The sequence below is a fragment of the Rhinatrema bivittatum genome, chromosome 16 (assembly GCF_901001135.1).
Source record: "Rhinatrema bivittatum chromosome 16, aRhiBiv1.1, whole genome shotgun sequence".
NCBI lineage: Eukaryota > Metazoa > Chordata > Amphibia > Gymnophiona > Rhinatrematidae > Rhinatrema > Rhinatrema bivittatum.
Genome location: NC_042630.1, coordinates 2,668,522 through 2,692,282, shown reverse-complemented (window position 1 = coordinate 2,692,282; position 23,761 = coordinate 2,668,522). Strand labels below are relative to the sequence as shown.

General features: G+C 50.8%; 1 protein-coding gene across 1 annotated transcript in view; it reads right to left on the bottom strand.

Annotated features, from left to right (window-relative positions):
- LOC115077990 (alpha-2-macroglobulin-like) overlaps nucleotides 1-23,761 on the bottom strand; it is a 66,701-nt gene that overhangs the window by 8,441 nt on the left and 34,499 nt on the right. The window contains exons 18-28 of the mRNA XM_029580505.1: nucleotides 21,486-21,564; nucleotides 20,804-21,032; nucleotides 20,025-20,154; nucleotides 18,957-19,075; nucleotides 18,727-18,778; nucleotides 17,417-17,500; nucleotides 17,037-17,213; nucleotides 15,160-15,247; nucleotides 9,092-9,248; nucleotides 8,655-8,729; nucleotides 6,332-6,494 (exon numbers count right to left, since the gene is read on the bottom strand). Coding sequence (XP_029436365.1) covers nucleotides 6,332-6,494; nucleotides 8,655-8,729; nucleotides 9,092-9,248; nucleotides 15,160-15,247; nucleotides 17,037-17,213; nucleotides 17,417-17,500; nucleotides 18,727-18,778; nucleotides 18,957-19,075; nucleotides 20,025-20,154; nucleotides 20,804-21,032; nucleotides 21,486-21,564 — 1,353 coding nt within the window. The remainder of the gene's footprint in view (nucleotides 1-6,331; nucleotides 6,495-8,654; nucleotides 8,730-9,091; nucleotides 9,249-15,159; nucleotides 15,248-17,036; nucleotides 17,214-17,416; nucleotides 17,501-18,726; nucleotides 18,779-18,956; nucleotides 19,076-20,024; nucleotides 20,155-20,803; nucleotides 21,033-21,485; nucleotides 21,565-23,761) is intronic.

Below are 23,761 nucleotides of genomic sequence, written 5' to 3'. Positions count from 1 at the left end.
AGCAGGGAGCATTGGAGTGGCTGCATGTGAGCCCTCACCCACAGTACTACCTCCAGGGTTGACGCCATCAGGCTGAGGACCTGAAGACAGCTTCACACCCTGGGGTGCATTGTGTTCATCAACCAATGCACTTGGCCCATCAGCTTCCTTATCCTCGAAGGAGGGAGGAGGACTTTGTCCTGCTTGGTGTCAAACCAGAGTCCAAGGTACTCTAAGGACTGGGAGGGCTTGAGGCAGCAGTTGTCCATGTTTACGACCTAACCAACATCCTGAAGCAGGGACGTGACCCTGCCGGTCCCCTGGAGGCTCTCTTCCAATGACTTTGCCCGGATCAGCCAGTCGTCTAAGTAAGGGTGCACCAGAATCCCTTCTTTCCTTAGTCCCACCGCCATGAGCACCATAACTTTGGAGACTGGATAATGCTTTGGGGGCGGATGCCAGAAATATGAAGGTAGGCCTCAGAGGTCCAGGGAGGTTAAGAACTCTACCGGTTGTACGGTCATTATGACGGAGCGGAGAGTTTCCATGCAGAAGTGGAATATCCGCAGATGACGATTGATGCTCTTGATGTCCAGGATGGGGCAAAACGAACCCTCTTTCTTAGGTACAATAAATAGATGGAATAACGCCCTGTATTTTCCTGGGGACATAGGTACTGGGAGTAATAGCCCTCAAACTGAAGATCTTTATCAATATAGATTCCTCTGCCAGTTTCTTGTGCTGGGAGTATAAGGGCGACATTATGAACATGACCTGAAGGATGCTGCAAAATTCTAGAGCAAATCCTTCTCGTATTATGTCCAGTATCCATTTGTACGACTTGATCTCGACCCACCACTGATAGAAGAGGGACAGACAGCCCCAGTACTGGAAAATAGCAAGAGGCTTTCCTTAGGGAGATCAGACTGGACCAAGGAACCTGGCACCTCCTCCGTGTCATCCGGGTCCCTGCCAGGGATACCCTTGGTGAGGCGAGGTATGCCTTGAGATCTGTCAATAGAGGTGGGAGAAGAATTTTTTTATACTGGTTGAGGTTCTGTCCGGGCAGGGGCCAGTGAGGTAGCAGGTTGCGCCTGTATGATGGTTTTCATGGCCATGGAAAAATATTTCCATCCTCGAGAAGACAGCAGGGCCCCTGCCTTGCCCAGGAGTACTGGGGTAGGTGCTGCTGGAATTTCTCTCTCCCACAGAAGGCCCAGTCGTGGGCGTTCAAAGCTATGGCTGTGGCTAACCCCTCATCTGAATGGGAGGAGCTGGGCTTATCAAAGTCAGAGGAAGCCAAATTTAGGTCAGGCTGAGAAGCCTTAATAAGACAAGCAGCACAAGGAGCAAGGCGCTTAGGATTCTTGGTTGCCGGCACCATTGGCGGTGGTAGCTGTGCGTTTCAATCGCCTCGCGCTTAAAAGGTTAACTGCACACAAATTTAGTGCACCTAGACGGGGTGCGGTGAGTGGCGTGCTCACGTCATGCCCTCAGCTTTTCCTGTATGCATTTATGATGTTGTGCAATTAAGTAAGCGCTGACCATAACGCACACAGCACCTTCGGAGTTGTAAGCATAAGTAATCGCTGACGTAATGCGCATGGTGCTTTTAGGAACATAAGAACATAAGAAATTGCCATGCTGGGTCACAACAAGGGTCCATCAAGCCCAGCATCCTGTGTCCAACAGAGGCCAAAACCAGGCCACAAGAACCTGGCAATTACCCAAACACTAAGAAGATCCCATGCTACTGATGCAATTAATAGCAGTGGCTATTCCCTAAGTAAACTTGATTAATAGCAGTTAATGGACTTCTCCTCCAAGAACTTATCCAAACCTTTTTTGAACCCAGCTACACTAACTGCATTAACCACATCCTCTGGCAACAAATTCCAGAGCTTTATTGTGCGTTGAGTGAAAAAGAATTTTCTCCAATTAGTCTTAAATGTGCTACTTGCTAACTTCATGGAGTGCCCCCTAGTCCTTCTATTATCCGAAAGTGTAAATAACTGATTCACATCTACTCGTTCAAGACCTCTCATGATCTTAAACACTATCATATCTCGCCTCAGCTGTGTCTTCTCCAAGCTGAACAGCCCTAACCTCTTCAGCCTTTCCTCATAGGGGAGCTGTTCTATCCCCTTTATCATTTTGGTTGCCCTTCTCTGTACCTTCTCCATCGCAACTATATCTTTTTTGAGATGCGGCAACCAGAATTGTACACAGTATTCAAGGTGCGGTCTCACCATGGAGCGATACAGAGGCATTATGACATTTTCTGTTTTATTAACCCTTCCTTTCCTAATAATTCCTAACATTCTGTTTGCTTTTTTGACTGCTGCAGCACACTGAGCCGACGATTTTAAAGTATTATCCACTATGATTCCTAGATCTCTTTCCTGGGTGGTAGCTCCTAATATGGAACCTAACATCGTGTAACTACAGCAAGGGTTATTTTTCCCTATATGCATCACCTTGCACTTGTCCACATTAAATTTCATCTGCCATTTGGATGCCCAATCTTCCAGTCTTGCAAGGTCCTCCTGCAATTTATCACAATCTGCTTGTGATTTAACTACTCTGAATAATTTTGTATCATCCGCAAATTTGATTACCTCACTTGTTGTATTTCTTTTTTTTTCAATTCTTTATTTTCAAATTTTTGAACATTTCTTCCAGGAAAAAACTCCTTACAGTAAATTCAATGTCCTACAAACTGTATAATCACAAGCATATATATTAAACATCATATATAATAATTGTACGGACATTTAAATTATAAGAAAAATAATGTAATTAGGAGGCGGAAGGAGCAAAATCGCAAGAAATTCAAAATAAGAAAGTAAAAATATGGCACGCCTATAGTGCAGCTTCCTTATTTTAAACCGGATCTGTCGAAGTAGCCATAGGGGCTCTTCCAGCCAAGAACGACTTCAGTTGGTCCGGTTCTAAAAATATATAATTCACATTAAGGTATCTGATGCACGCTTTGCAGGGGTATTTCAAAGTAAACTTCGCTCCTAGCTTCACAACATCTGATCTCAAAGCAAGAAAGTCCTTCCTACGGGTTTGAGTCACTTTGATCACATCTGGATAAATCCATATAGGACTTCCATAAAAAGGCATCAAACGATTTCTAAAGAATAGACGCATTACATGATTTCTCTCAGTAAGGAATGCAAAGGAGACTAGTAAGGGTCTCCTTTGATTAATCTCATGATCAGAGGAGGCAAGATGGCCGCCTAGACGCTGTCCTGTGCAAGACGCCGGAGGGAGAACGCTGTCTTTTCCTCTAAGCACTTTGGTAAAATGCCGCATACTAAAAGAAAAGGACGACTAAGGGGTGAGATTACTAACTCACCAATAGTCGATCCACGACAGCCTACGATTCCCGGCATATTGGCAGGCATTGCAGCTTCAACTATTCCGGAGAGCTTGGTCGCTGGGGGAGTGATTCAGGAGCAGGAACCGTCCCCCTTGACCTTTGATACAACGCTAAGCCCCGGATCGCCGCGAAAACCCGATAACCCCAGAAACATCGCGATATCTTGCCCGACTTCGCTGGACGTTGGAGGGGCCATGGCTATGGCCACAGTTGGAGACTCCGGAGTATGGCGAGTGGAAGCTTTGGGAGAGGAAAATCATCCAGAGGAAGGAACTCCAGGACGAATGGAGGGACCCCTGAGTGCTTCTACGCCACTAACATGGAAGGAAGCCACAGTATTTGCATCTCAAGGTATCGGGGGAAGTGAAGGGACTGTCGAAGCAGGGGCACTAAAACAGCTTGAAGAACTTTCAGTCTGTCCCCCTACAAAGAAACCTGATGCAATGTCACTGGAGGGGATTTGGACCATGTTAAGTTCAATAGAAAATTCTATTAAAACTTTGTCCAAAGTGACAGTGGAGATACAGAACCAATCTGTGAGAAATAATAATTTAATTACAAATTTCTCTAATAGAACAGAAGAATTAGAAAGAAAAATGGTTACTATTGAAATGAAACAAGTAAAATTAATGGACTCTGAACGTATGAATTCAAAAAGATTAGAGGCAGTTGAAAATGCACTAAGAGCACATAATCTTCGTATATTAAGTTTTCCTGTTATTAATTCTATTTCTCCACTAGAACTATTTAGACTTTATATGAAAAAGAACTTAAAAATTCCTGAACAGGCTTTGCCTGTGGTGACAAAGGCTTTCTATCTACAACAACAATCTTCTCAAGAGCAGGAACAAATTTCTTCGTTAAATTTAACCAATATTTTGGAAATGTCCTCTGTTGTATTTCTTTCCAGATCATTTATAAATATATTGAACAGTAAGGGTCCCAATACAGATCCCTGAGGCACTCCACTGTCCACTCCCTTCCACTGAGAAAATTGCCCATTTAATCCTACTCTCTGTTTCCTGTCTTTTAGCCAGTTTGTAATCCACGAAAGGACATCGCCTCCTATTCCATGACTTTTCAGAGTTGTACGCTCAGGTAAGTGCTGCCGGAACGCACACAGCACTTTCTGTTATGCACGTAAGAATGCACGGATGTCACGCGCACAATGCAAGTGCTGTCAAGAGATCTGCGCACAAAAACACGCTGACGTGACACACACAGCTCTCTAAGAGTTTTGCGCATAAGTACCCGCTGACATCACACTCTCAGCATAAGCGCTTTCAGAGTTCTGCACATAAATACGCGCTGATGTCATGCATTCAGCACAAGCACTCTCAGAACTGTGTGCGTAAGTACGCGCTGACGTGTCGCGCGCAGCCCATGTACTGCTTGTACCGGCGTTCTACGTGGGGCCGTATGACACGTACAGAAATGCACGCCAGATGGCGCCGATGAGGCCAACCACGCGGTGTGCCTAATGCGGGGGCCTAGCCCACCGAGGGCTGCTCGACCCGCTCGGAGGCCCAATTCCCGTTACCCTCCGCGGGAGCGGAAATGACACCGGTACGGATAAGGTCGTGGCTGACCCGTCCTCCAATTGGGAGGGGCCGGGCTTGGGGAAGTTCTGAGGGTCCTCACAGTGCGGACACAGGAAGGATGCAAGGTCAGACCGTGCAGCCCTAAACTGGCAGGCAGCAGAAAGGGAGCGTCGCTTGTGCTTCTTTGCTGCTGTAGCCACGGTTGTCTTGTGCGTTCAGCCGGATAGCGCTTGGGTTCGAGCGCGCACAGATTCGCCCTGATGGGCGTGCACATAATCGCCCTTGAACGTGTGTATCCGGTTGGCTGCGAGCATATGCGTGCGCTCAGGTATGCTCACTGGTGCGCACACAGGTATGCGTGCACACGTGCACACGTTAGGTGCACATAGGGCCAGCCCGCAATGTGCGTACTGACGGTCAATGGGGGAAAATGGCGCTGCAGCAAACTGCGCGCAAGACGGCGCCGCCGCAGCCTGCCACGTGGAGTGCCCACGGAACCTGAAGCGGGGCCTAGCCCATCGGGGGACTGCTCAACTCGCTAAGAAGTTCCCTTCCCTTACCAAAATGGGATCGGGAACGCTGTCGGTACGGCGCACTGAGCAAGAGACAGGAGGAAAGACTTACCGGAGCCCTTCCACGTCTCTGGATCAGAGGAGTTTCTTTTACTTACCTGGGCTCAGCGCTTACTGGCTGAGTACAGAGATGGTCTCCGGCTGCAGGGAGAGACCACCGTCACCACCGCGCTCGGCTTCCTGCACCCGCTGCCTTTCAGCTGCTTCAGCAGCAAAGTCCGGCCCGCCGGAAACCGGCTACCGAGGCAAACATCTGAGGGATCTGGGAAATCACCTCAGGAACTCTCAACTGGGGAGGGACCCTTAGGTATCACCGCAGGAGAGCGGGGCTCAATCTTTCTCCAATTTAAAGGTAAAATTTCCTCTTCTACAGGTACAGCAATCCCGAAACGGAAGGCACGTCCACATCTGCTAGGAGACGGAGAGATACTGAATGGTTGAGGTCACTGCAGGGCTGTATCTAGGGTGACGTCAGCTTTGAAACCTGACTCTGTCTCCATCTGCTGGCAGGGGAAAACATAACCCATAGGTCCTGAGTCTGTCTGGCTACACGCTAGGAAATTTGGAAATAGGCGGAAGATCTGCTGGGGAGACCCCTTCCCTGTTGCTCATTTCCAAGTCTGTCCTCCAGGAAATTGTCTAAATCTTTTTTAAACTCTTCTGTGCTACTGGACTACACCTCATCCTTTGGCAACAAACTTTGCAGCTTAATTGTGTGTTGACTGAAAAAATAAGGTTTTCAATTTGTTTTCTACGCGCCCAGTGTTACATTTGGAGAGAGTTACCCCAGGTCCCTTCCGTGTCTGTCACAGTGGGAGGCAGGGACAGGACGGACCCTAGGTGCCACTTACTTTCCATGATTGCTTTAGCTTTCACCTTGCTCTCTAGCTCTGCCGACTTCTCTTTGTTTCCTGCCATCGTGAAGGCACAGAACATAAGTATCTGGGTGTAGACATCGTCTGTGTGCTCCTCTGCTGCTTCCAGGTAACTTAAGGCGTTTTGGACCACAGGGTGCTGAAACAGCAAAAATATGGCTCAGACAAAAATCACCCCATGGCCTGACCCAAAATAATCTTGTTAAAGCGGTCAGCAGTCTCCTTTCTGGGCAGTGGTCACTGTGACCACTTTCGGTGCAACCGTGTGCCTGGCAGAGGAATAAGACAGGGGGTGGGTCCTGTGATCGGAGCACGACCTCCTGGATCAGTTCTGAGCTTGAGTTTCAGGAGATTCCTGGGACCTCACCCTGCCACAAGATAGCTCTAAAACAGGCTCTACAACCCCTCTTTAACCATCTTAACAGCCAGAGAGAGAGAGAGAGAGAGCCCTGTGGTGCAGGGATAAGAATGTGGGCCCAGCTAGGAAGAGACAGGTCCCGTGCCTCCAGGAGAAGGCAGCTCCTGAGCTGAAGCTGGGAGTACGCTGCTGCAGGACCAGGAGTGATGGGAGTAAGGATGGGAAGATGGGAAGGCTGAGGTCTGTGTGCCCCTGCCTCCAGGAGAAGGCAGCTCCTGAGCTGAAGCTGGGAGTACGCTGCTGCAGGACCAGGAGTGATGGGAGTAAGGATGGGAAGATGGGAAGATGGGAAGGCTGAGGTCTGTGTGCCTGTGTCTCCAGGAGAAGGCAGCTCCTGAGCTGAAGCTGGGAGTACGCTGCTGCAGGACCAGGAGTGATGGGAGTAACGATGGGAAGATGGGAAGATGGGAAGGCTGAGGTCTGTGTGCCCCTGCCTCCAGGAGAAGGCAGCTCCTGAGCTGAAGCTGGGAGTACGCTGCTGCAGGACCAGGAGTGATGGGAGTAAGGATGGGAAGATGGGAAGGCTGAGGTCTGTGTGCCCCTGCCTCCAGGAGAAGGCAGCTCCTGAGCTGAAGCTGGGAGTATGCTGCTGCAGGACCAGGAGTGATGGGAGTAACGATGGGAAGATGGGAAGGCTGAGGTCTGTGTGCCCCTGCCTCCAGGAGAAGGCAGCTCCTGAGCTGAAGCTGGGAGTACGCTGCTGCAGGACCAGGAGTGATGGGAGTAAGGATGGGAAGATGGGAAGGCTGAGGTCTGTGTGCCCCTGCCTCCAGGAGAAGGCAGCTCCTGAGCTGAAGCTGGGAGTACGCTGCTGCAGGACCAGGAGTGATGGGAGTAACGATGGGAAGATGGGAAGGCTGAGGTCTGTGTGCCCCTGCCTCCAGGAGAAGGCAGCTCCTGAGCTGAAGCTGGGAGTACGCTGCTGCAGGACCAGGAGTGATGGGAGTAACGATGGGAAGATGGGAAGGCTGAGGTCTGTGTGCCCCTGCCTCCAGGAGAAGGCAGCTCCTGAGCTGAAACTGGGAGTACGCTGCTGCAGGACCAGGAGTGATGGGAGTAAGGATGGGAAGATGGGAAGGCTGAGGTCTGTGTGCCTGTGTCTCCAGGAGAAGGCAGCTCCTGAGCTGAAGCTGGGAGTACGCTGCTGCAGGGGCAGGAGTGATGGGAGTAAGGATGGGAAGATGGGAAGATGGGAAGGCTGAGGTCTGTGTGCCCCTGCCTCCAGGAGAAGGCAGCTCCTGAGCTGAAGCTGGGAGTACGCTGCTGCAGGGGCAGGAGTGATGGGAGTAAGGATGGGAAGGTGGGAAGGCTGAGGTCTGTGTGCCCCTGCCTCCAGGAGAAGGCAGCTCCTGAGCTGAAGCTGGGAGTACGCTGCTGCAGGACCAGGAGTGATGGGAGTAACGATGGGAAGATGGGAAGGCTGAGGTCTGTGTGCCTGTGTCTCCAGGAGAAGGCAGCTCCTGAGCTGAAGCTGGGAGTATGCTGCTGCAGGACCAGGAGTGATGGGAGTAAGGATGGGAAGATGGGAAGGCTGAGGTCTGTGTGCCTGTGTCTCCAGGAGAAGGCAGCTCCTGAGCTGAAGCTGGGAGTACGCTGCTGCAGGGGCAGGAGTGATGGGAGTAAGGATGGGAAGATGGGAAGGCTGAGGTCTGTGTGCCCCTGCCTCCAGGAGAAGGCAGCTCCTGAGCTGAAGCTGGGAGTACGCTGCTGCAGGACCAGGAGTGATGGGAGTAAGGATGGGAAGATGGGAAGATGGGAAGGCTGAGGTCTGTGTGCCTGTGTCTCCAGCCTACCCCACGAGGGCACCCACCTAGGAGAGCGTGCAGTCCCTTCCCTTCCCTCCCCGTCACCGTGCGTGCTCAGAATCCCGGCTCTTCTTACCGTAGGGAGAAGTTCGGCTTCCTGCATTTGAATGGCGATGAAAGCCGTCAGGGCCACGTCATCGTTCAGGCCACCCTGAAAGAGCAGAAGAAGACTGTCGTGATCCGCGGCCGAGACATCCCCCGTACCTTCACTCCGCCCTGGACCGGGCCACAGCCCTCCTGTATTTCCTAGCAGTGCCAAGGAAGAGAGCGCCCAGGGGCTGGAGATGGCAGGCGAGAGACTCGGGCAATGTGCAGGAAGCGCAGAGGCTTTAAGGGCCGCGAGGCTATTCAGCCTTTCAATAATAAAGTGCTTCACAACATAATAAATAACAGCGTTAAGGACATCTGAGCACGCAGCAGTCCAGGCTTCTGCCCATGAAATCCAGCCTCGGCAATGGATTCCCCGCGGGGGCCTTCGGACAGGCGAGCAGGGCCCAGCTGCAGGGACCTCACCTTCAGGTAGCTGTTGAAAAGCTCGCCCTGGTTTAGGAAGCCTCCATCCTTTTGCTGTCTGTTGGAAATGGCGCTTTCCGTCTGCTTCTGCATGTTCTCGTCCACAAAGACGTATTTTGCACACTGCGCAAGGGTCCCGTAGGTCTGAGCCGTCAGCCTACAAACATTGCAGAGGTTAAAACCATTCTCGGAGCCCGGACCCGTGAAGAGAATTTGTAGCAGGGCAGCAGCTTGCGGGGAGTCAGGAAGGGGGGCCCGATACCCGGCGCTGGCCGGCAACGTTACGCGTCTGTCTGTGCGTGCTTCCCGGGTAATAAAGCCTTCCCGGCTCCGTGCGGCTCCTGAGCTCACACGAACGCTTGCGTGCCCAGCTCCGAATATCGGCGGTTAGGTGTACAAATTCCTGCTCTAAGTCACTCCGCCCCCGAGCCGCCCAGCACACACCCCGCTGGTTCCCTGCAAACAATTTAGGTGGATAAGCGAGTCGCACTGGACAGGGGCGTAGGATAGCCCTTTGAATATTGGGCCTCCTGACTTTCCTTTCTCCTAATTCTCCTCTCCTCTCCTGAAGCGCGACTAAGAAGAGAGTCAACTATAAAAGTCAAACTAGGCTAGGCGTCACGCGCCGAAGGAGCGCAACAAAGGGGCCTGCCCCTTTGTGTGCCCCTTCGTGCACTCCCTTCGTGTACTCCCGTATACTCTACTGTCTTCACAGTCCTCCCCACCAATCCCTCCACAGCTCTCAGCAACCTTCCAGCCCCTATATATGCCACCCAGCACTCAACCCATGAATCCCCTGAAAGCAATCATACAACTCTCAACAACCAAACAACCTCTGTCATCACTCACTCCCCAAGCAGCAACCAAGCAGCCTCCCTCACACAAAAAACACACACAATGGCCTCAGCCCAATACATCCCCAAACTACCTCATCGCTACAACCACCACCACACTCCTAAAGCCACACCCACCACCAGACGCCTCACCAAAATCCACACCAACCCTAACATAACCTATACCACAATCACTTTCATCACTCTACTCCTCATCAATGCACAGTCGATCACCAAAAAAATTCCAATCATTCATGACATACTCACAGACGACCAACCAGACATATTCTTTATTACAGAATCCTGGCTGAAACACACTGACACAGTCCTACTCAATCAACTGCCCAGAAACACATACAACATATTCTCCATACCCAGAAGCAAAAGAAAGGGAGGTGGCCTACTATTCCTAGCTCACAAAAAACTTAAATTTTCTTCCCACTCCCTAAACTTACCACCTCCTCTCGAGACCAACCTATTCAAATCAAAACATCTCCAAATACTTCTCCTCTACGCCCCACCTGGTTGCCTACAGCACAACCTTTCCCCTCTGATTGAATCCATCACAACCCACATCAACTTACAAGAGCCCGCCATCATACTAGGAGACTTCAATCTTCACAACGACACCCACCCTCCTCCCACCAGTGAACTACTCCTATCCACCATGTCTGCCATTGGATTCACCCAAATCATCAACACTCCCACGCAAAAATCGGGCCACACCCTGGACTTAATCTTCCTAAACAACAAAATATCCGCAACTGGACCACCCTCTACAACCCCCACCCCATGGTCCGACCACAGCCTCATCCAAGCCAAGCTTCAACTCCAATCGAACCCACTGAAAACAGACAACCGAATCATCGAATTCACCAAACCATGCTCCAGTGAAGACATCGCCAAACTGTTACCTGAGGCACTAAAAACAATTAACCTAAATGATGCTAACACCGCCACAAACTCCTGGATATCTATCAATGCAGACATAGCCAATACATTATGTCCCACGATAAGAAAGGAAATCAAACAATCTACAAAGCAAAAAGCTCCATGGTACACCCCAGAACTGAAAACCTCAAAGCGAACACTGAGACAAACTGAAAAACAGTGGAGACGAACCCCTACCCCAAACCTGAAAGACAAATACAGAACGCTACTACACAACTATACAACAGACCTCAACACAGCAAAGCGCAATTCCTACACATCAAGAATTCATGATTACCAATTTAACCCAAGGACCCTCTTCACCTATGTCAAAGACCTAATCAACCCTATCCAAAATGACACAACGCCAAACTCCAGCAACATCTCCAGTGAAAAACTAGCACAATTCTTCAAGGACAAAGTTGACAACATCATTGCCAAGATTCCCCAAACCCACAATGACCCAACCGACATCCCCTCTCCCATCCTCACATGGTCACAATTCGCACCCGTTGCTTCTACAGAAATTGAACCCATCATCAAACAAACCAACCCCGCATCCCACCCCTTAGACCCCATCCCCATCAAAACCCTAAAACTCATCAGAGAGATTATTGTCAAACCAATAACCTACATCATCAACTTATCCCTCGAACAAGGAATCTTCCCAGAAAAACTCAAAAACGCCATCATCAAACCAATCATCAAAAAACCTCAACTCGACAAATCAGACCCAGCAAATTACAGACCAGTCTCTAACCTCCCATTCTTAGCAAAAATCATCGAAAAAACAGTCAACAATCAACTTACAGACCACCTTGAAACCTATAATGTTCTACAGCCCGCACAACATGGTTTCAGAAAATTCTTCAGCACTGAAACCCTCCTCCTCTCTCTCACTGATACCATCCTCAGAGGCCGCGACAAAGGCAAATCATTCCTCCTGATACTTCTTGATATATCAGCCGCCTTTGACACCATCAATCACAGAACACTCCTCACCAGACTTAAAGAAATTGGTCTTCAAGACACCACAATCAAATGGTTCAAATCCTACCTCTCAAACAGATCCTACATCGTCAAGACAAACTCATCTGAATCCTCTCAAGTGCCCCTCACACATGGTGTCCCACAAGGTTCTTCCCTATCCTCAACCCTCTTTAACATTTACCTCCTCCCACTATGCAAATACCTTTCAGATGCAAACCTCACCTACTTCGTCTATGCAGACGACATACAAATATTACTCCCCATAAACAAGTCCATTCAACTCACCATGGAAAAATGGAACAAACTCAGCTCAAATTTATCCCACTTGCTATCTCAATTATCACTCTGCCTCAACCAAGCCAAAACAGAAATCCTTCACATCCACGATGACCGTCCCTCTTCTCCCCTCAAGTGCACCCCCTCTAACTACCCAGGAAGCTCAAACAACCCGGGAGTGCCACACATCTCACAAATCTCACTCACGCCATCCACAAGAAACCTAGGCGTAACAATCAACAGCCAACTCAACTTTAAACGACACATCTCCAATACAATTAAGGATGGATTCTTCAAGCTTCAAACACTGAAAAAACTCAAACACCTTCTCCAAGCGCACGATTTCTGAACAGTCCTTCAATCAATTATCTTCTCAAAACTAGACTACTGTAACTCCCTTCTCCTCGGCCTACCAGAAATCCACATCAAACCCCTCCAAGTTCTACAAAATGCCGCCGCCAGGATCATCACTAACAACAAAAAATTCCTCCCACATCACACCCACTCTCAAAGAACTCCACTGGCTACCCATCACACAAAGAATCCAATATAAAACCCTCACCCTCATGCACAAAAAAATAAACAACAACAAAATGAACTGGCTAAACAACGCAATACAGCCATACCCCACACAAAGAACTCTCAGATTCACCAACACTGGCCTTCTAGCTGTCCCCAATCTCAAATCTGCACATCTCAACACAACCCGCAAACGAGCCATAACAATAGCGGGTTGGAACTCCCTCCCCACCTGTCTCAGAAATGAACCCTCATTGCAAGTCTTCAAAAAACACCTCAAAACATGGCTGTTTTTAAAAGCCTTCCCACCTGACCCTTAACCTGCCCGAACGCAACACACCTCACCCCCTACACAGGCATCTCTCCCCCCTTTCATCCCTCCCTGACACTCCCTTCCTCCCACCCACCCCTCTCTTCCCTCCCTTCCTCCCTCCTCCCAACCCTCCCTTCTAACCTTAATCCTAAATTATTTTTATCAACAAGTCATTTTATGTACATATGTTATGTACTATAATCTATTGTTCCATGTATTTCTGTTATAATTGTTACCATGTTATAATGTAAAATAAGGCCGATCTAGCCCTATTCTTTTAGTTATCTGGAAACCGATGTGATATCTCGATTGAATGTCGGTATATAAAATAAATAAATAAATAAGGTCCTCTCTTAGAGGAGGTGCAGAAAGTTACACTGCTTGGAATCATTTCTCTGCCTTTCTAAATAAAATGATTTGTCTGTTTGCTAATAACTCAAATGGCTGCTCTTATCTGCTCCCAACTTAACAAAATGTCTGACTGCCTGCCAAAGAAAATGATAGAAACTTGACTGTTTTGGGGGCTTCCATGAACAGGGATTGCTTCACGTTTCATGTAAAGTAGTACAACAATGTTCTTTTAAAATAAACTGGGTGAAGAATGGGTACTTGTACTAAGAGATATATTCTAGCAAAAAGTGCCTGGCATTGCTCAGGGGTCTGGTCTATAACAGCCCGTGGGTGCGCCCATGCGTATGTGTATGGGGACCTAGGCCTGTACCTGTGCCTCTCTGTGTGTATGTTTAAGGGAGGAATGTGTGTATGAGTGCCTGTACCTGTCTGCTGTGTGTGTGTGAGCCTGTGAGTGGGAGCCTGCCTGTGTGTGTGTGTGTGTGTGCACCCATGCATGTGTGTATGGGGACCTAGGCCTGTACATGTGCCTCTGTGTGTATGTTTGAGGGAAGCCTGTGTGCATGAGTGCCTGTACGTGTGTGTGTGTGTGTGTGTGTGTGTGAGCCTGTGAGTGGAAGTGTGTGGGTGGGAGCCTGCCTGTGTGTGTGTGTGTGTGCACCCATGCATGTGTGTATGGGGACCTAGGCCTGTACATGTGCCTCTGTGTGTATGTTTGAGGGAAGCCTGTGTGCATGAGTGCCTGTACGTGTGTGTGTGTGTGTGTGTGTGTGTGAGCCTGCCTGTGTGTGTGTGTGTGTGCGTCCATGCATGTGTGTATGGGGACCTAGGCCTGTACATGTGCCTCTGTGTGTATGTTTGAGGGAAGCCTGTGTGCATGAGTGCCTGTACCTATCTGCCTGTGTGTGTGTGTGTGTGTGCGTGAGCCTGTGAGTGGAAGTGTGTGGGTGGGAGCCTGCCTGTGTGTGTGTGTGCGCCCTTGCATGTGTGTATGGGGACCTAGGCCTGTACCTGTGCCTCTCTGTGTGTATGTTTAAGGGAGGAATGTGTGTATGAGTGCCTGTTCCTGTCTGCTGTGTGTGTGTGAGCCTGTGAGTGGAAGCGTGTGGGTGGGAGCCTGCCTGTGTGTGTGTGTGCGCCCTTGCATGTGTGTATGGGGACCTAGGCCTGTACATGTGCCTCTGTGTGTATGTTTGAGGGAAGCCTGTGTGCATGTGTGCCTGTGTGTGTGTGTGTGTGTGTGTGTGTGTGTGCGTGAGCCTGTGAGTGGAAGCGTGTGGGTGGGGAGCCTGCCTGTGTGTGTGACAAGGCTTGGCAGATAGAGTATATTGCCTTTGCACGGTATAAGTTCCACTGTGGAGGGTGTCACTTGGTGACCACAGAATGACAATAGTGTGACTGACTGACTGACCGCCACGAGCCTTTTAGATAGAGAGATGTATAAGATATAGGGATTGCTGTGAATGCATTGCTGGCAGGAGTGTATTAGAGAGAGAGGGGCAGACCTTCTACGCTTCCTCTGGATTGCGTAGGGAAAGAGGCAGACTAATTTTGATTATAAAGAGATTGTTGTCACTTATGTTCTAGATATTGTAATGAATAATGAACAGCTACATAAAACTAATTGCAAATTATCGCATTTTCTTCATGTTTTTCAAATATCAGATGATTTTAGCCCTCATGACCCTTGGGTTGTCTTCTGCCCCAGGCTAAGAACAGGTATTTCTGCTGATTAAAATGTTTAGAAATAGTTTTAAGAAAGAGGATATACAGGCTCTTCAGGTTCATAGCTGGAGAGCTCAGCAGCTGCAGATCTGGCTGCATTGGTCCACGAGCTTTGGAAATGAAGTTCTTACCATACGTTCCCCACGGCTGTGCCACCCGTCTGCCGGAAGAAGCTATAGGAGCCGTCACTGTTTCTGTACTGCATGTGCCTCTGGATTCCTGAAACAGCAGAAAAGAGCTGAAAGCTGTGTGTGCACTTCATCCCATCGTCAGGCACCTATGCTCCATGCACCCCGTGATCCCATCGTCTGACAGCACTCAGGCACCTATGCTCCATGCACCCCGAGATCACATCATCTGACACCACTCAGGCACCTATGCTCCATGCACCCCGAGATCCCATCATCTGACAGAACTCAGGCACCTATGCTCCATGGACCCCGAGATCCCATCATCTGACAGCACTCAGGCACCTATGCTCCATGCACCCCGAGATCCCATCATCTGACAGCACTCAGGCACCTATGCTCCATGCACCCCAAGATCCCATCATCTGACAGAACTCAGGCACCTATGCTCCATGCACCCCGAGATCCCATCGTCTGACAGCACTCAGGCACCTATGCTCCATGCACCCCGAGATCCCATCATCTGACAGCACTCAGGCACCTATGCTCCATGGACCCCGTGATCCCATCATCTGACAGCACTCAGGCACCTATGCTCCATGCACCCCGAGATCCCATCATCTGACAGAACTCAGGCACCTATGCTCCATGCACCCCGTGATCCCATCGTCTGACAGCACTCAGGCACCTATGCTCCATGCACCCCAAGATCCCTTCATCTGACAGCACTCAGGCACCTATGCTCCATGCACCCCGAGATCCCATCATCTGACAGCACTCAGGCACCTATGCTCCATGCACCCCGTGATCCCATCGTCTGACAGCACTCAGGCACCTATGCTCCATGCACCCCGAGATCCCTTCATCTGACAGCACTCAGGCACCTATGATCCATGCACCCCGAGATCCCATCATCTGACAGCACTCAGGCACCTATGCTCCATGCACCCCGAGATCCCATCATCTGACAGAACTCAGGCACCTATGCTCCATGGACCCCGAGATCCCATCGTCTGACAGCACTCAGGCACCTATGCTCCATGGACCCCGTGATCCCATCATCTGACAGCACTCAGGCACCTATGCTCCATGGACCCCGAGATCCCATCATCTGACAGCACTCAGGCACCTATGCTCCATGGACCCCGTGATCCCATCATCTGACAGCACTCAGGCACCTATGCTCCATGGACCCCGAGATCCCATCATCTGACAGCACTCAGGCACCTATGCTCCATGGACCCCGAGATCCCATCGTCTGACAGCACTCAGGCACCTATGCTCCATGGACCCCGAGATCCCATCGTCTGACAGGACTCAGGCACCTATGCTCCATGGACCCCGAGATCCCATCGTCTGACAGCACTCAGGCACCTGTGCTCCATGGACCCCGAGATCCCATCATCTGACAGCACTCAGGCACCTATGCTCCATGCACCCCAAGATCCCATCATCTGACAGCACTCAGGCACCTATGATCCATGCACCCCGAGATCCCATCGTCTGACAGCACTCAGGCACCTATGCTCCATGCACCCCGAGATCCCATCGTCTGACAGCACTCAGGCACCTATGCTCCGTGGATCCCGAGATTGTCTTTCACTCTCAAGTGAAGGGGGGTTGGAAGCCATTTTCTTTTCTTAGCAAACTTTCTGGGTTTTCTTGGCTAGCTAAGAGAGTAGGCTGGGAGTAAAATGCTACAGGTTGCCTAGGGGCTGCTCTATAGGGGTGGTTAGAAAAGCAAGGAAGCCAAGGTCCAAAGCCCACTGCCACTCCTGACCTCCATCATCTCAGGCAGAACTTAGACTGTAAGCCCTCTGGGCCCAGAGAAATGGCTGCAGAGCCTGCGGTAAAGGGAAAAGCAGGAGAGGAGATCTTACCAGCTTGTATGTTTCTGACCCCTTCAGCCTTGATCTCCTCAGTCAGCTGCTTCGTGGCATTCAGGTAGTTCATGACATTGACGTTTGGCATGAAAGTAGCCATGTTCTGCTCTCCACACCCAAAAGGCATCTGAAGCAGTTTCTTGATGTTCTGCAAGGCAGAGCCCAAGATGTCCCCTGCAGGAGGAGCAAAGATGAGTTCAGTTCTCTTCCCAGCAAAATGTCCTGCGAGCCCGCCAGGCAGCCACATGGAGACGGGCAGGACAAATGGGGTGAAGGAGTGAGACAGGAGGCAATTGCAAGAGATGGAGAAAGGAAGGTAGAAGGAGCATGAAAGGAAGGCAAGTATCCCACGGGAACGTGGGCTGCTCCTAACTCACCCAGTACAGTGCAGCTGCCACGGGCCGAGCCTTCCACCAGGTTGTCGGGGAGAAGTATCTGGATAGGTGTTGAGACGGTGGTATCTGTGGGAGTGAGGATAAGGGAGCAGGGGTTAGTAAGTGAGAAGACAGGAGGGGGAAGACCACTAAACCACTGCACTTTAAACAGCACTGAAGGAAAACTGCTCTCTCTTTCCTCAGGCTGGGGAATGGGCGTTTGCAGGTTCCTATTGAGAACAGCTTCGGGTCGGTCTGCTTTGCCCCTTCCTCAGACCCTGATGGCTGTGGGCTCAGAGTGGGGGTCATCGTGTGAGAGGTTCTGTTCAGAAACCCCAGAACGGAATTGGCCTGGAATATCCCAGACTGAATCTCAATAGAAACTTTCTGATGCAAAAGAACTTGCACATGAAACCCCATTTATCCATGGAAATAGGGGGCAAAGTGTGAGTGTGAGTTTTATTTTCCCCTGAATTTCCCTGCACACCTGCTCGCGTCTCCAGCACGACTCGGGACTTTGTGTACATAAATGCAGCTTGGAAAATTCGGGCTAAGTCCGCGGGTGCTTAGTAACTGCGGCCGGTTGAAGTGGACCCTCTGTTGATTTAGTTGAAGCGTTGATGGCAGGTAAAGGTCTGCGGTGAGTCTGCCGAGCTGCTAACCACCTTCGCAGGTTTCATAACTTGACTGTGCACATCTATCTATCTATCTATCTATATCTATATAAGTACTGGATACATGCAGATGTGATATACAGATGTGAGGTAGATTCCATAACCTGACTGTGCACTGATTGCATATCTATCTATCTATCAGTAATGGATACATGCAGATGTGATATACAGATGTGAGGTAGATTCCATAACCTGACTGTGCACTGATTGCATATCTATCTATCTATATCTATATAAGTAATGGATACATGCAGATGTGATATACAGATATAACTTGACTGTGCACTGATTGCATATCTATCTATCTATCTATCAGTAATGGATACATGCAGATGTGATATACAGATGCGAGGTAGATTCCATAACCTGACTGCACTGATTGCATATCTATCTATCTATCTATCTATCTATATCTATATAAGTAATGGATACATGCAGATGTGATATACAGATGTGAGGTAGATTCCATAATTTGACTGTGCACTGATTGCATATCTATCTATCTATCTATCTATATCTATATCTATATCTATATAAGTAATGGATACATGTTCCTGAAACACTAAGATTGTTGTTTTACATTTGTCATTTAAGGGGCTGTGGGAGTTGTGGAATGAAACGAGAAGGTTCTTCCCTTACTTTTGGTACAGATGAAGCTGCTCTGAACCACTTCCTTCTCGATTCCTTCTGGCTGTTGTGAAACAGGAAGAAAAGAAGCAGTCAGGACAGAAATAGAGAGTGCAAAATCCAGAGGAGCGCTCCTCTGCCAGGGTCGTACGTTCCTGTACCTTGCCAGTCTCACGAGTATGAGCAGCATCCCATGGCATCATACCACATGCATGCATTCACATGAACTGTCACCAACGTACCTCCACCAGCAGCTCACGGATAACTGTGTCCTTGCGTGGGGTCATGGGCTGGTTGGAGAGTGCACTGCAGGATGCACCCTCATGTGTGATCTCTGTCGAAACTGTGATGTTTATCTTCCCTGAAATGTATCCAAATAAAGCACAAAAGGTAAATCCTTAGAATTCCTTGCTCTACTTAGAACTGGGACCCCTGCAGACCCGGCTCCCAATCCCACTGCTCCCACCAATTCTCACAGTGTGACTTTCAGCCTGAAGTCACTCAGAGCTGTGACCCCTGTGGACCTTAGCTTCTGATCCCACTTCTATCACCAGCTCTCACAGTGTGACCTTCAGCTTGGAGTCCCTCAGAGCTGTGACCCCTGCAGACCCAACTCCCAATCCCACTGCTCCCACCATCTCTCACTGTATAACCTTCAGCCTGGAGTCACTCAGAGCTGAGACACCTGCAGACCCAGCTCCCAATCCCACTGCTCCCATCAACTCTCACAGAGTGACCTTCAGCCTGGAGTACCTGACAGTTGTGACCCCTGCAGACCCAGCTCCCAATCCCACTGCTCCCACCAACTCTCACAGTGTGACCTTCAGCTTGGAGTCCCTGACAGCTGTGGCCCCTGCGGACCCAGCTCACAATCCCACTGCTCCCACCAACTCTCACAGTGTGACCTTCAGCCTGGAGTCACTCAGAGCTGAGACACCTGCAGACCCAACTCCCAATCCCACTGCTCCCACCAACTCTCACAGTGTGACCCCTGCAGACCCAGCTCCCAATCCCACTGCTTCCACCAACTCTCACAGAGTGACCTTCAGCTTGGAGTCCCTGACAGCTGTGGCCCCTGCAGACCCAGCTCCCAATCCCACTACTCCCACCAACTCTCACAGTGTGACTTTCAGCCTGGAGTCACTCAGAGCAGTGACACCTTGGAGACAGAGCCAATAATAAATACATTTCTTAGAGCTTCCTACTTGTCTTCTCTGTGTGCCTGGACTGGATTGTAGGGTCCTTGTGTGTGTCTGCTTGCGCTATAGATGGAAAGATTTGAAGGGTAGGAGCAAGGAAGAGATACTCACACAAAGCTGTGGCCGTGAAGTTCCATGTGATTGTCTTTCTCTCATTTCTACAGAAGCAGCCAGTGTTGTCCTCTTCTGTGGAGATTGGGACAGCCTGAAAATCTTTGGATGGTTCCAGCACTGTTCGTACCTACCCGGGAAAGAAAGAAGTCTGAAATCTATCAGCAAACAGTCCCAGAGCTCCGCCGTGTCAGCTGCTCGGTGTGCCCCGCCGTGTCAGCTGCTCGGTGTGCCCCGCCGTGTCAGCTGCTTGCTGTGTCCCGCCGTGTCAGCTGCTTGGTGTGCCCTGCCGTGTTGGACGGGCGGTGATGGCTTTCAGCTGTGACGGTTTGCTGCACTTTCTTTGGCAGGGAGACCTGGTTGGGCAGCTTTGGTTCGTATTTTTAATCTTCAGGGGTGTCGTGTGCGCTTCGGGCCGGCTCGGTGGGTCAGAAGCATCACGCTCAGCCTCGTGCCGAGATTCAGTGCTGAGCTCCAAGCTTTATTTCTCCCCGCCCTAATTCCCCTCCACTTTTTAAGCTGCTAAATTTCAGAGCCCAGTGAAATTAGCAGCCTAAGGTGGGCAAATGTTCCCAAGGGCCAGCTTAAGAGTCTTACCCTGCTGAAACTCAGCCTCCTGGTGCCTGCCCTGTCCCACGTTCCCCGGCCGAGGACCGGAAGAAAACTCGGATTGAAGGAGAACAAATCTGCAATCTCTCCCTCCCCAGTGCAAGTCCCGTGTGCCAGCATCGGGTCGGGGGCTGTCCCAGAGCAGCCACCCAGCGCCTCTCCTGCCTCACCTTCATGCAGCTGCTCCCGTAGTTGTAGACCAGGCACTTCAGGATGAACTCCTCCCCTCGCACGATGGAGTGGGGCAGGACCGGCTCGATGAAGAAGGGCTGGAAGACCTTCAGCGTGGTGGGGCCGGCGATGCCGATGCCCACCTGCTCGTTCATGCAGAAGGCGTTGGCTTTCCACTCTGTGATGGTGTCTGGCGCCCTGACGGAGAACTGGGCCCGGCCATTAGCACTGATGGAAAAAAAAAAAAGAGGAGGATCCGCATGAGACCGGAGACGAGGCCCCGCCGCTCAGCCCTGACAGGGAGAAGAAGGGACGCCGTGGGTGCTAAGCCCCTTCTGCCCCCCTCGCAGGCAGTCCTGACCTCTGGATAACAGAGACAGGGCGCTGGTTATTTAGATTCAGCGCCGACGAGTTACATTCAGGTATCGCAGGCATTTTCCTTATCCCTCAGGGCTCACGGTCTATCAGCTTACGACGTCCTCTCCGAGAGCCTGATCTTACCCACTGCACGAATGGAGATGAAGTTTGCCTTTCCCGTGCGTGCGCTGGGCCAGCACAGGACTGGATCGGCCTCTTTGGGCCGGCGAGGAGGAGCCGCATGCTCTCCCGGTAGGAACCATGTGAACGGGAACATAGACCGATGGCCAAACATTCACCCAGGAAGAGTAAACCCCCACTCACTCGACGTCTTGTGTGAGCCACAGCCAGGACTCTGGGAAAAACGATCTCACGGTTTCCACCGAAGCTGCCGAGTCCGCTGCTGAAACAGGGAGAAAGGAGTGTGAGAGAGCCCCAGCCAGAACGGGACCTGCTACAGCTGCCCTCCCCCCCCCCCCCCCCCCCCCCTCCAGCCGCAGGGTCCGGAAGCACTGCCAGACCAGGCGAAGCACTGACCATCAGGGAAGAAGTCATCTGCCCCCAGCCCTTCAAGGTTCAGGAAGGTCTGGGAGACGGAGACAGTGAGGAGACAGAAGATTCAGTCTGCTCAGACCACATAGGATGGGGGCATGGAAAGGAGACTGGCAGGGGGCCCACACAGGTTAACCATGGGCAACATCCATAATTTCCTAGCCTGTAGCCCGATGGACTCAGGACCAGTGGGTTTATGCTCCCCTGCCAGCAGATGGAGACAGAGTCAGGTTTCAAAGCTGACGTCACCCTAGATACAGCCCTGCAGTGACCTCATCCCTTCACTATCTCTCCGTCTCCTAGCAGATGTGGATTGTGTGTCCTATCGGGAAGACAGGACTCTTTAGATGAGAAATTGGAGGAGATCGAGCCCCGCTCTCCTGCAGCGATACCCAAGGGTCCCTCCCCCAGCTGAGAGTTCCTGAGGTGATTTCCCAGATCCCTCAGAGGTGAGCCTTGGTCCGGTAGCCGGTTCCCAACATGGACTTTGCTGCTGAAGCAGCTGAAAGGCAGCGGGTGCAGGAAGCCGAGTTAAGTACTGACGGCCTAAGCCCTCTTCCCCCCGCAGCTCTCTGCATTTTGCTGGAGTCTCCCCTGGTATTCTCAGCCCCTGCGCTCTCTGCATTTTGCTGGAGTCTCCCCTGGTATTCTCAGCCCCTGCGCTCTCTGCATTTTGCTGGAGTCTCCCCTGGTATTCTCAGCCCCTGCGCTCTCCGCATTTTGCTGGAGTCTCCCCTGGTATTCTCAGCCCCTGCGCTCTCTGCATTTTGCTGGAGTCTCCCCTGGTATTCTCAGCCCCTGCGCTCTCTGCATTTTGCTGGAGTCTCCCCTGGTATTTTCTGCCCCTGCGCTCTCTGCATTTTGCTGGAGTCTCCCCTGGTATTTTCATCCCTACGCTCTCTGCATTTTGCTGGAGTCTCCCCTGGTATTTTCAGCCCCTGCACTCTCTGCATTTTGCTGGAGTCTCCCCTGGTATTCTCAGCCCCTGCGCTCTCTGCATTTTGCTGGAGTCTCCCCTGGTATTTTCATCCCTACGCTCTCTGCATTTTGCTGGAGTCTCCCCTGGTATTTTCAGCCCCTGCACTCTCTGCATTTTGCTGGAGTCTCCTCTGGTATTCTCAGCCCCTGCGCTCTCTGCATTTTCCTGGAGTCTCCTCTGGTATTTTCAGCCCCTGCGCTCTCTGCATTTTCCTGGAGTCTCCTCTGGTATTTTCAGCCCCTGCGCTCTCTGCATTTTCCTGGAGTCTCCTCTGGTATTTTCAGCCCCTGTGCACTCCGCATTTTGCTGGAGTCTCTCTCTGGTATTTTCAGCCCCTGCATTCTCTGCATTTTGCTGGAGTCTCCTCTGGTATTCTCAGCCCCTGCGCTCTCTGCATTTTGCTGGAGTCTCCTCTGGTATTTTCAGCCCCTGCATTCTCTGCATTTTGCTGGAGTCTCCCCTGGTATTCTCAGCCCCTGCGCTCTCTGCATTTTGCTGGAGTCTCCCCTGGTATTCTTAGCCCTACGCTCTCTGCATTTTGCTGGACTCTCCCCTGGTATTTTCAGCCCCTGTGCTCTCTGCATTTTGCTGGAGTCTCCCCTGGAATTCTCAGCCCCTGCGCTCTCTGCATTTTGCTGGAGTCTCCCCTGGTATTCTCAGCCCCTGCGCTCTCTGCATTTTGCTGGAGTCTCCCCTGGTATTTTCAGCCCCTGCACTCTCTGCATTTTGCTGGAGTCTCCCCTGGTATTTTCAGCCCCTGCGCTCTCTGCATTTTGCTGGAGTCTCCCCTGGTATTTTCAGCCCCTGCACTCTCTGCATTTTGCTGGAGTCTCCCCTGGTATTCTCAGCCCCTGCGCTCTCTGCATTTTGCTGGAGTCTCCCCTGGTATTTTCAGCCCCTGCGCTCTCTGCATTTTGCTGGAGTCTCCCCTGGTATTTTCAGCTAGGCTCAGATTTAGGCATAGGTGATATAGGTAACTATTTGATAGATGCAGATGCTGCTGTCATCCAGTCCTCCTGATCCTTTTTTCTTCCAGGTCAGCAATGCCGCAAGAACATCCCCTAAACTA